This window comes from Lactuca serriola, chromosome 3 (genome assembly GCF_051521515.1).
Source record: "Lactuca serriola cultivar US96UC23 chromosome 3, Lser_US96UC23_V15, whole genome shotgun sequence".
Classification (NCBI taxonomy): Eukaryota; Viridiplantae; Streptophyta; class Magnoliopsida; order Asterales; family Asteraceae; genus Lactuca; species Lactuca serriola.
The window spans coordinates 247666077-247679417 of record NC_136410.1 but is presented as its reverse complement, the minus strand read 5'-3'; the positions used below and the strand labels follow the sequence as shown (position 1 = coordinate 247679417).

At 41.6% G+C, this 13341-nt stretch overlaps 1 protein-coding gene across 1 annotated transcript in view; it reads left to right on the top strand.

Annotated features, from left to right (window-relative positions):
- Positions 1–759: 759 nt before the first annotated feature.
- The window catches only part of LOC145096154 (putative E3 ubiquitin-protein ligase XBAT34), a 35651-nt gene continuing 23069 nt past the window's right edge, over positions 760–13341 (top strand). The window contains exon 1 of the mRNA XM_079033921.1: positions 760–936. Coding sequence (XP_078890047.1) covers positions 760–936 — 177 coding nt within the window. The remainder of the gene's footprint in view (positions 937–13341) is intronic.

Genomic DNA, 13341 nt, shown 5'->3' with positions numbered 1-13341 from the left:
GTATGTAGACCCCAAAATACCATACAAGTTGCTGATATTATGTGATATGTTAGAACAACATGCTAGTACTAAGATAAGGATCTTCAGGAATCGTATGATAGAATTGCCTGATCTTTGATGCCTTAACTTATGTAGAGTAACTTATTTATTGTTTGTGACTCTTTCGTGTGTGAACTAACTATTGGATAAATACTTCAAGTCACATGCTACAGGGTTAAATGGTCTTAGAGTGAAGGATTCGGTCCTGTCGTGTAGCTCTTATTTGAGTCCAACTGTTGTGGGATTAAATATGTTAGCCTAAGATTGTTCAAGCCATGCGATATGTGATTTTATTCATGCACTAGTTAACTGGCACCAATGGAGGGTCGTGTGACAGTTGGTGGTAGGGTTGGTTGTGAGAGGCCAGGAGGCCAGACACGATACATTTAGCATTCCTCTAGGAGTGAGGATTGAGTGATCGCTATGTTTATGTATAGTTTTAGGGCGTTGTGATGATACTTGAGAAAAATATGGGTAGGTGTGGAAGGTAGTATGGGCCCATAGTACTGAAAGCACATGACCCATACGCGTAGCAAGGAAGTCACAACCCCTATGGTTTTTGGTTGGGAGTTGGTTCCCAGATTGTTATGAGGAGTATCTGATATTTTTTTCGAAATGTTTTTCAGCATGGTGGTTACACGATGATTTGTGACTGGATCCAGATCAGGATCAGGAGAGGGCAGACAGGAGGCGCCTACAGCGCCCAAGACTATCGGCCATATGAGGCCAGATGAGATGGATGACAGGATCCGGGAGATCCTGCATGATGAGGTTGCTGCTATGTTTCAGGATCAGTTGCCGGAGATGTTTGGGTCTATGAAGACCACTAGGGTAGAGTATTTCGATGATCACTATGCAACCCTCACTGAGGCGGCTGCCGCCGCAGCCACAACAACTGTATCAACGGCAGGGTTGGGAGCCAGTCGAGGCTTCTAGTACTGGGACTTCGATAATATGAAGCCCCCGACTTTCAATAGGATTCAGGACCCTATCATAGCCATGAGCTGGCGGTCGGACATCGAGGGATGCTTTTTCACATGTTCTTGCTCGACTGACCAGAAGGTCAGGTTTGCCTTGAACATGTTGAGGTCCGGGGCGAAGGACTGGTGGAGGTTGATGACAGGGTCTTATTCAGATGAGCAGAGAGTTGCAGTTTCTTGGGATCGGTTTAGGGAGATGTTCTTCTCCCGTTACATTCCATGAGTCGAGCGTGAGCGGCTAGCTCAGGAGTTCTTGGAGTTGAGACAAGGTACAGAATAGGTGACGGAGATCACCCGTATGTTCACTGAGTGGGCGATGTTCTGCCTGGAGTTTGCTTCCAATCGGGCTCATATGACGTGCTATCTGATCATGCTCAAGACTGACATTAGATAGTTTATTGCTACCTAGCGATGTGATATGCTGTTGGAGTTACAGGAGGCCGCTAGGCAACGTGAGCTGGAGATTGAGTTGCAGTTGTGAGAGCAGAGGCAGGCCTGGTGCAGTCGCAACCGATGCAAAAGCGGTACAAGACCGCTGATTCTAGGGTTGGAGGTCAGGGCGGCCACACTTATGAGAAGTGCGGGAAGGGTTATACCGGAGTTTGTAAGTCTGGTGGTGCGTGCCGCAAGTGCGGAAAGGAGGGGCATTATGCGAGGGATTGCCGCTAGTTGGCCCCAGTTCAGGACATGAGGATTTATTGTAACTGCCATCAGGTTGGTCATGTGAAGGCCAACTGTCCACAACTTGTTGCAAGATCGGTGCAGACTCTAGTGCCGACTGCATTGAGGATTACTGGCAGGGGTCAGGGTGGAGCAGAGCCTCTGAGGGATCTGGGACGTGCCTTCCAGCTTACAGCAGAGGAGGTTAGGACAACGCCAGAGGCGGCTGCTAGTATGTTTCTATCTTTTATCTTATAGTTTATGATTATATTGTGAATTTTTCTTCCATTCCTTTCGACATATGTCATAGCGACATAGGAGATTTTGAGGAATTTAGTATCGTGGGGTTGTAGACGGTTAATATCCAGGGTGTTGGTGATCAGATGTTAGGATATAGGATCTCTGTTCCAGGGCTAGTAGCTGTGAATCGGAGATGCATAAGTGTTCAGCTGGGATTCGGGTTTCTTTTGAAGTTCGGTTGCACCATGTCAAAATGGTTGTTCTACGGAGGAAGTTCACTTCAGGGTTAATCGATCCATAGATAAGGATGATAATACCCAGTTGGGACGGTTAAGTTGTGTTGGTTTTGCCGTCAGCAGGTAGTAGCTAGTGTTCCAAATGGGGGAGAATTGGAAATTCTCAAGTAAAGCAGCGGTCATTGAGGATTCTGTTAGCGGCCAGGGTTAGACAGTACTTTCAGTAGGTATGCGGGTTACTTAGCGCATGTGGTAGGTATGCAGGTCAGGGATTAGGCCACGACTTTTCGAGTGGATGGACGATCGACATGAGGCCTAGGGTTAGGCCGGGGTTATGGTCCGTAGAATGGATCAGGAGTTCGAAGCCCCAAGAGAGTGAGAACAAGCTGCATGGGAGAGAGAGCACCAGGAGGGGGGGATGGCCCAGGGTGAGGCTCAATAGTTTAGAGTGGTCCGGATAGACTGAAGGCTGGTGGGGCGTACCAGTCAGGCTGAAGGCTCAGAGAACGGTCCAGACAGGCTGAAGGCCCAAAGAGGCGGTCCAGACATGCTGAAGATTCTGAGAGTGGTCCAGATAGGCTGAAGGCCTGGTGACGCGGTTCAGTCATGCTGCAGACTCTGTATGTGTTGTAGATCTATGTGTGGGTATTGAGTATGGTGCTATGCTATAACATTCGGTAGGTCTGTCCCCAAGTGTTGAACATGTTGCTGGAGTAGGCTGAAGACTCCAGGGTATTTTAGTTTGATCAGAAGTTGTTATTAGAGATCGGAGGGAGTGTAGAGGATCTCAGTGATCTTATCAATTCGGAGTGTCTCGAAGGATTAATCTTCTTGGATTGGGTAAAACTCCAGTTAGGGACTGGGAGTAGATCCGGATGGGTATTCATCAGCTTTAGGAAGACTTGGAATTGGAATGTCCTATCAGTCAGGTCTTGGGAACCGAGTTAGATGTTTCTCCTGGTCGTCTAGGGACACATTGCATGTGGGTAGGGTTGAGGCGGTCCTACTCTATGCAGTAGACCAAGATACTGGTGTGGGCCAACGACGAGCCGTAGGGGCAGAGATTCAACAGAATATGACCCATGGTTCTATTTATGGGTAGAAGCCTCATGTTCCTAGGGCTGAGTAGTTCGTTAGCAATAATGGGAAGGGATCAAGTGAGGGTTGGTATGTGTGGTATGTTAGGGAGACGGACCGAATCCAAGTTTCTAGATTTCGGGATTGAGGTGATGAAGGGTTATGTGCCACACGGTATTGTGGAATCATCTTCTTTGGAGTGAAAATAGTCCTAGTGGGTTTAGTCTCCTTCGAAAGTCATTGGATGTCATGGGTATGGAGGTGCCCTCAGGATGTCGGGTTACAAAGGATGGTAAGGAAAGATTTCGAGGACAAAATTGAATTTAAGTGGGGGAGAGTTGTAACATCCCATTTTTTCAAGTAGCTTCAAGTTTACCTCTTGGATTTGAATTAGGTCAATTTTGGCCCTTAGTTTGGAAGGAAGTGGCAAAAGGAGGGCCTAGTGGCAAAATGGAAGTTTTGGGGTTGAAGTAGTACGTTGGGCATACATGTGGTACGCTAAGTGTACTAGGGCGCGCCCTAGTACGCTGGGCATACGCATGTGTACGATGGGCGTACGTATGCCAGGAAAGAACCCTAACTTTTAGGGTTTGTGGAGTATTTAAACACTTTATGGACCATTCCCTTTCATCTCATTCAACATCCACACCTCCTTCACCGTCTTGCGAGAACCCTAGCCTTCTAGTGGTCATTCTTGAGTTTTTAAGAGTGTTATTGTGCCTTTAAGAAGAAGTTTGTGCATCAAGGAGCCAAGGAGGGAAGAGTTAGCTTGTAGATCTTGGCTCATCATCTTTTTTGGGAACTCCAGAAGGTATAAAGTTGTTACCTTTGAGCCTTTTTCTTCTAGATCTATTCTTAGAAGTTTATTTGCCCTCTTTTGTCCCATGAAGTCCCATTTCTATGCATGGTTCGTTTTGGACAATTTGAGTTGTCCTTTTAGACTCTAGAAAGGGTCCCAAGGCATAAAAATGAAGTTCGTTGGGCTAGTTGGGTCCCTAATTCTTCGTTGGAGGTCTTAATGAATCAAGACCATGTATTTAGCCCTTTTCAGTCGACCAAAGTCTTAAAGTTTGAGACTTTATGGTCCTAGAGCACTTTTGAGCAGTAGATATCAACTTTATGCTTAAGAGCTTAACCTATTAAGCACGTATAAAGTTTTAAGATATGTGAGGTTACACCCCGCTTAAATCCAGTACACCCAGTGTATTAGGTCAACCACCCCGATGGTGGCCAACCTCAGGAGGGTTCGCCCAGCGTACGAGAGGAGTACCCCCGCATGCTTTCTCTGATTGGGCATATGTTATTTGGGCTGGTTATGGACTACTTGGACTTGGGCCTTTGTTGGACTTTATGGATGTGGTGTTTTGGGCAAAGTCTTGATAATGGATCTCGGAATTAGGCCCAATTAGGGAGTTAGGCTCAATTTGGTAAATTGGGCCACTATTGGACCTTACGTATGTGGCCTTGTGGATCATGGATTCGGTATTGGGCCTTGACCCAAATTAGAGAAAAGACAAAACAGACTATATGGACCTCGTAGTCAGAATTGATAGCCTATATGTTGACTCAACATTCGTTATTCTGGATATTTCGGGATTTTTGGTGAAATAGCATTTCGGGAGTTGATACTTCAGTTCAGACCGACACTGCGAGGTGAGTTATCCTCACTATATAACCTAGGTCTAAGGCACCAAGGTCGACCTTCTTTATATTTGTATCTAAATTATGGCATTATATGTTTATTGGTTACATCCTGGTAGTTAGGATGGTGTTATGTTATGTTAGTGACCTGGTTTAGGTCGGTGTCCTGGTATATATGATAATGCTATGTTAGTGACCGGTTAGGTCGGTATCCTGGTTAGGATGTTGCTATGCTATATGATCTACTAGATCAGTTTGGTTGTCTATGGTTTGTTATATGATTATTTGTTATATGTGCACATGGTTGTTTGATTGGGGTTTGGGTTGAGGCGGGTCCTGCTTTGTTCTGTAGGCCAACATACCCAGGGCGGACTGGATAGACTGCAGACTCGGGAGGGCACATAGTCAGGCCGAAGGCCTGACAAGCGGTCCGGATAGGCTGAAGGCCCCGAGAGTGCAGTCCAGACGTGACAATGCTCGGAGAGTGGGCCAGATAGATTGAAGGCCCGACGCAGGCAGTCTAGTCATACTATAGACTTAGAGAGTGGACCAGGTGGACTGAAGGCCCGGTGCGGGCAGACCAGTCACACTGTAGACTCGAGATGCATGGTTGTTATGTATTTGTTGATATGATATGATTATGATTGTATGGCGTTGTTATTTTGGGGGAAACTCACTAAGCTTCATGCTTACAGTTGTTGATTTTGTTTCAGGTACTTCTAAGGATCGTGGGAAGGCAAAGGCGTGACCGTCACTTCCTCATAGTTTGATTTGGATTTCTGGTATACTATGATATGAACTATTTTGGAAACCTTTTTATAATAACTTTGAGTATTTGAAATGTTTTAAAAGTTTAAATTTGGTATGACTTTTATGGTCGTTACACCAACGAGGGAACCTTCCCTGTCCACATCTCATGAAGTGTTTTGAAAACCTTCTTCATTGGGACTAGATTAAGAATATGGACGACAGTCTCTAAGGCATACCCCCAGAATGAGATTGGTAACGAAGTTCGACTCATCATGGATCGAACCATGTCTAATAAGGTTTGATTACGCCTCTCAGCCACACCATTGAGTTGTGGTGTTCTAGGAGGTGTCAATTGTGAAACAATTCCACATTCCTTGAGGTAGTCATGGAACTCGATACTAAGATACTCACCACCTCTATCAAATCTGAGCATCTTTATCTTCCCGACTAATTGATTTTCGAATTCATGTTTAAACTCTTTGAACTTTTCAAAAGTTTTTGACTTGTGCTTGATTAAGTAGATATATCCATATCTATTATAATCATCTGTAAAAGTCACATAAAATTAATTTGCATCCCTTGTGGTGGATCTAAAGGGCCCACACACATATGTGGGTATGAGATCCAAAAATCCTTCACCTCTTTCACAAGAACCAGTGAAAGGTGATTTAGTCATCTTTCTAAGTAAACAAGACTCGCATGTATCATCTGACCTAAGTTCAAATGATTCCAACACTCCATCCTTTTGGAGTTGGGCAATGCGTTTCTTGCTCACATGTCCAAGAAGACAATGCCATAAGCATGCTTTGTCTAAACCATTAGACGCATCATTTTGTAACACACTATTTCCTAAATTGTCAACAATCATCACAGTTTCATAAACACCATCACAAGGTAATGCTTCAAAATAAAATGCACCATTATAATAAGAGTTAATAGAACCATTCTCATTATTAAAAGAATATATGAAACCTTTTCTATATAAACCATGAAAAGAAATAATATTCCTTGTCATTTCTGACGAATAAAAACAATTATTCAAATCTAAACTTAACCCACTACTAAGCACTAAAGAGTAAATCCCAATCTTGGTAACAGGTGATGATCTCCTATTGCCCATGATCAGGCTCATCTTCCCATGCTCCACATCCTCACTTCTTCTTAGCCCCTGCAAGACTGAACAAATGTGAAAACCACATCCTGTATCAACGACCCAAGAATTCGAATGTGATGAGTTTTTAGATAGGATAGTGTAAATACCTGCCGAGGTTGGCTTCACCTTGCCATCCCTAATGTCTTGCAAGTACTTTAGGAAACTTCTCTTCCAATGCCGCTTGTCATGGAAATAGAAACAAGTAGCCTCTTTAGGATCAGAGACAGGGGAAATGTCATAACTAGATTTACCTTTGGAGCCATTACTAGATGACCCCACTTGGGACTTTCTCTTCCAGTTCTGTTTGGGAGGACCTTTCCTTTTCTTCCCCTTTCCTTGCCTAATATCTAGGACCGAAGCAACAACATTAGGAGTGTATTAAACACCTTTTCCTTTGAATCCACCATCAACAGTTCTTAGCAAGCCTTGAAGTGGACTCAACGTGACTTCCTCTTTGTTCAAATGATAAGTCATCTTGAAATGATCATAACAAGAAGGTAAAGAGTGCAAGACTATGTCAATGGCCATCTCTTCATCAAAGTTCACGTTAAGATTTAACAAACGATCCACATAGCGATGCATGCGTTGCAGGTGGGTCGTGAAGGACTCTATGTCCTTCATCTTGGTGGTTATGAGTGACTTGACTATCTCATACCTTTCTTGACATGCTCTTTGATGGTACTTTTCCATCAAGTCCTTGCATATCTCATAAGGCCAATAGTCCTCATAAAATTATTGCAGCTCAGGAGTCATGGTTACCACCATAATACACGACACTTTGGTCGCATCTTTGAAGTGGACCCCATACTCAAATATTTCTTCAGGAGTAGCTTTAGATTCATATATCTCGTTTAGCTCTTTGTCGAGAACATACTCCTTGTCCTCCTATCGCAAGGACATTCTTATGTTGCACATCTAATCATTAAAGTTTGACCCATCGAAATGACCTTGCCATAAATGCCCAAGAGAGAGAAAGAATTGGAGGAATTGTTGTTATTGAGGAACCAGAAGCGTTCTTGGAGTTCAACATACGAAAAAGAAGAAAGACAAGTTTTGATTAGATAATGACTTCCTTAGTATAATGTAACATCCATAAAATTCAAGCCAATTTAAAAGTTTTTCAACCAATTAAAACCATTAATTCTTATAAAGTGTTTTCAAAATAGTTTCATGTCAGAGTATCCCCAAAATCAAAAACATAAAATATGAGGAGCGGTATGATCATGCCTTCGTCTTCTCGCGATCATCTGAAGTAACTGAAACCAAAACTGTAACTGTAAGTCCGAAGCTTAGTGAGTTCCCCCAAAATACCCATACACACAATAATATACACATAATCACAAACAACATACTATGGGTCCAATCAACCATCGGGTTGGAATATCCCAGGCGCTCAACCATCGGGTTGGAATGCCAACATACTACGGGTCTAGTCATCCTCAGGATGAAATACCCTCGGCCCACAACCATCGGGTTGGAATTCCTACGCACTACGAGTCCAATCATCCTCAGGATGGAATAATCATGGCCCACAACCCATCAGGTTGGAATGCCCAGGTTTGTTGGCTCTCGCACAAAGCAGATAAGCCTTAACCACCAATCAAACATGTGCACATATATTAGATAATCACGTAACAGTCTATAGACAGGCAAACCGATCTAACAGATAAAACAACATAATAACATCCTATCTAATATGATATCAATCTAACAAATCATACGAGCATAACATCATCCTATCTACCAGGATACTGATCTAACATATCATAACAACATAATACCATTCTATCTACTAGGATACTGATCTAATAGATCATACTAGCATAACATATCATGATAACAATCCAAAAGGGCCGGCCTTGGTGCCTTAGACCCTTGAGTATAGTGAGGAAAACTCACCTCACAACCGTCAAACTATAGTGATAAGATCAAACTCTCAAATCACAGCTACAAACTCCACCACCTATATACACCATAGGACCACTTCCATAAATTCCTAATTTACTAAAGTACCCCCAAAAGTCAAACTGGTCAACCTTTGGTCAAAGTCAAAGTCAACGGTCAAGGTCAACAGTCCATGTTGACCCAACTCGTCAAGTGCAGCTCACTGACTCGTCGAGTCCTTCCAACACTAGAGAAATCATGAAAACCCTAGTTGACTCGCTGAGTTTCCAGACAACTCATCAAGTCCATATGTGTCTAAATGTCGGGAAAACCCTAACTTACTCGTCGAGTCGTCTCACTGACTCGTCGAGACAATGCAGAAACCAACAACAACCAGTCTTCATCGGACTCATCAAGGTGACCATGCAACTCATCGAGTCCCTTAAGTCCATTTCTCATTCAGACGTTTTTAAGCTACCCAAAGCTCCAAATTGTAGATCTAGCTTCCTAAGGCACAAGTTCCATGTAAAGTTTCAAACTTTACATGCATGCAAGGTCTTAAAGGCTTAGAACACCAAAACCAAGTCTAGAATGAGATTTAGGGCATGGCGAGAGGTCAATACAAGTTAAAGTTGATAGCTTTATAAATCTGAGACCTAGAGGAGTCTAGATTTGAGACCATGTCCTTGTGATAAGCTCAAACCCAAGGGTGGCCCCATTAAACCCCAAAAATGACCATATATGTCCATAAAAGAGATCTAAGTATGAACGGGTCAAGGTATTATCTTTTTACCTCAGGTTAGTTACCAAAACGAAGTAGATGACAGATCCACTTCCTCCTTTTCGATCAAAGCTCCTCACTCTTCAAGTTTCCCTTCCAAGATCAACAAATAACACCTTTCAAGCTCTCAACACACACAATGAGGGTTTTAGGACTCGATCTAGGGTTTCCTCTGACTGTAATGACGATAAGGGAGGCTACAAACGGCCCATAAGCTCTTTAAATAGGGGTGCAAAGCCTAAATTATAGGGTTTCCTTGCACAACCTCTACTCGTCGAGTCGGGGTCCTCCGACTCGTCGAGTATAAGTCATAAAATCACGCGGTTTTGACTGAGTTCGACACGACGAGTTAGGGCTTTCAACTCATTGAGTTCCTTCAATAAAATGAATAAAAGATTTTTCAAATATACCTGGGAGTCGAGGTGTTACATATAACACCCAAATGAAATATTATGGCTACCACCCAATATAATAATTCACAATTCAGAAAAGGGATGTCGTAATTTACTTGTAAATTATTTGAAGGTAGATAAATAACGATTTACCAATTCTACCATGAAAAACAAAATTTAAATGAATTAGGTTTAAAAAATGAAATTGCTAGATCTTTTGAGATTCATTGAACTATTCAATGGCATGTTTAATCTCGATTATGCCCTTTCCATTTGTGACTGCGATACCAAGGATCACAAACAAGGTGTGAATAACCATGCAAATTAGCTCGGTACTCTCGATGTCATTTACCACCTAATTGATGTGTCGGTTAGCCACACATGCTCCATCAATCAATGATAATTTACGAGCTACCCATTGCCACCCTTTGTTAATCCATGTTAGTGTGTCGATTAACCACACACGCTCTACTAACGACCTTAACAAAGTGCAATGTGCAATTTCATGGACTAGCATCAAATTCACATTTTTCTAAAGTAACTAAGATTGAAAATTTTATAAAAATATTTAGTTACTTTTAAAATACTAGGGTTCTAAAATTTAAAATTTAAAAATTTGACTATTTAATTAAATTTTAAATTATAAAACCAAAGCGTGTATTTTTAAACTTTTAAAAAAAATACTAGGTCAAATTTTAAATAATTAAATTAATAAATAATTTTGTCTTTATCTAAAAATTCAACCAAATTATTTATTTATGATAAGGATACAAGATTACCTTTTTAAAAAATTCAAGTTTACGAAGAAAAACGATTTAAGGTAATTATCCTAATCATGCCCAGATAACAATTATCAAATCCAAAAAAACAGGGATCTGGCAGACCAACTCATAGAGTCATGGCAATACACTCGTCGAGTTGCATGAGAAGAATGATGATTATACTCCCTTCTCTTTTGAAGAATTCACAATTGCAACAAACTTAATTAAAAAACAACCTAGTCTCTAATACCACTGATGGGTTTTGAGCATATCTACACGACCTATGTGTTCATGCACCCTAAAGAATTTGATCTAGGTTTTCACTAGTTAAATAGGAAAACTTGAATACAAAGAATAAACCCTAATATGCATCTATAAAAGTCAAAAATAAGGATTTAGACACATACTTCAATTCTTATTTAGTAATAATAATTATTCCTTGAACTCTTGAAAGTTAGTGTCTCAAATGTTGCACATCAAATGGATTACAAACACTCTTGCAAAGGATGGGAGGAGAGAGAGGAAGGAACACTCTTGAAATTTCGTCTATACTAGGTTAAGCAACAAGTGGCCAAAAATCTCAAGTCTAGGGCTCCTTATATACTTGAGGTAACTTAGTCCCAAAGCTAGGGTTTGTATAAGGAAACGCTAATTTCTTGCTTAAGGCCTAAGCAACCAATGGACTTCCTAATTAGGAGCTATGGATAGAATCTTATAGGGCCTCCCTATAAATTTTGTCCACTCCTATCCAAGGAGTCCAAGAGCTCAGTTTCACAACTATCAATGATTTGCAAAACAGCCCCTATACTTTTAATTAATTCCTTTAATCCTAAAATTAATTTCTGATTAAATATTAATTAAACAACATGATTTCTTATTAATATATTATTTATATCAATTTATTATTCCAAATAGTAGATTCAACTTCTCTCCAAAAGTCATCTTGTCAAGTTACCAGAATGAAGACAACCCAAAAGGACTGTGCTACTATCAATTCAGGTACATAGCAAATATAGTTATGCGCTTAGACACCTAATCATACATGATTTTGGACTCCTTGTAGCCATGTAAAGGCATAAAGTTTGCAACTTTATGTTCCAGACATTCATTAGATGTGGATATGAAGTTTGGACATAAAGAATTAAGGTATTAAGACCTTAATAGAGTTTTTGAAGCTTGTCAAGTATGCTAGGCGTAATGAAGGGTTCGTTGGGCGTACCTAGTTGCGACCCTATAAGCCTTCCGAGGACGAGCTGTACGCTGGGTGTAACACGATGTACGTTGGGTGTAACATGATGTACGCTGGACGTACGCCCAAGAAGCCTTTTAGGCCATTTTGGGCTTGGGTCACTAGGGATTTGGGATTTGGTTGGTTAGGCCATGTGTGGGGGGCAAAATGGTATTTTACCCTTGGTAGGATAAATTATGTTTTGGACCATTGTTTTTGGGTTAAACCCCGATTATTAATTAGGGTTATTATTGGGTTATGATTAGTGTAAGTAGTCGTGTTAGCAGAAATTCGAGTGTACGCTACAATTATCTTCTGTCAGAGGTGAGTCTTCTTACTGTACATGTGGGTCGAAGGCACCAATGTCATATGTGGTACTTTGGGGAAACTCACTAAGCCTTGTGTTTACAGTGTATATTTATCCCAGGGATAGGATCAGTTGTATGTTTGGTATGTGGTACTTTGGGAAAACTCACTAAGCCTTGTGCTTACAATTTATGTTTATGGGTTCAGGTACTTCCGGTACGAAAGGGAAGGGCTCAGCGTGATCGCACAACATCCTACCCTCATGATTTCCACTTTTTGGATACTTTTATTCTAATGTTTTGGATATTGTACAATGTGATAGACTTGGAACTATTTGATGATTGAAACTATCGAATTTAAGATGAAAATTTTTATCACTGTTTTTGGGTTGTTACAGATTATATAGTCAAAGTTCATTTGTGTAACAGCCCGGAAATTCAGGTATTGTTATATTTATGATTTTGAGTATTTTTAGAGGGGACTCGGCGATTTGGAGCCTAGACTCGCCGAGTACGATCGCGGATCTGGTCGCGGGTTCGCGACTGGACTTGACGAGTCCGGATATGGACTCGGCGAGTCTGCGCTGTTTAGCGAAAACCCTAACCGTTCAGGTTTGGGACGTATATGAGGGACTTTATGGCCGTCATTGTTCACCCTAGCCTTCTGAGAGAAACCCTAATTCGATTGTGAGCATCTGGAGCAAGGTTGAAGACCATTGTTGATTTTGGAAGAGTTGTTGTGCAAGGAAGAGAAGGCTTGGTTAAGGGAACAACAAGAGAAGTCATGTTCTGAGGATTGGGGACACAGAGAGCACATTATTCAGGTAATAATTTGAGTTACATTCTTCTATGTTGATGTGTATATGGATTTAGGGTTTATTAAACCCTTTTGTGGCTAGATTGAATGTTACCTTAGTCCCCCAAGCGATTGGAACCCTGTATTGGGACCTTTGGAAGTGCAGAATGTCCCATGCCTGAGCATTTCGGGAATCAATGGAGGTTTTGGATTGGAATCCTTATGCCTTAGGTCAAAATGTAAATTATGAGTCATGGGGTGTATTATGAGCACCAAAATGAGGACCTTACGTGATGAATCAGTCTAGGAAGGCCAGACCTATGAATGGTCGAAACAGTTCTGACCTTAGAAAGCAGTTTGAGCGGTTGCATGGCATGGACTCCCCGAGTCCGATGAACAGACTCGGCGAGTAGCTTGA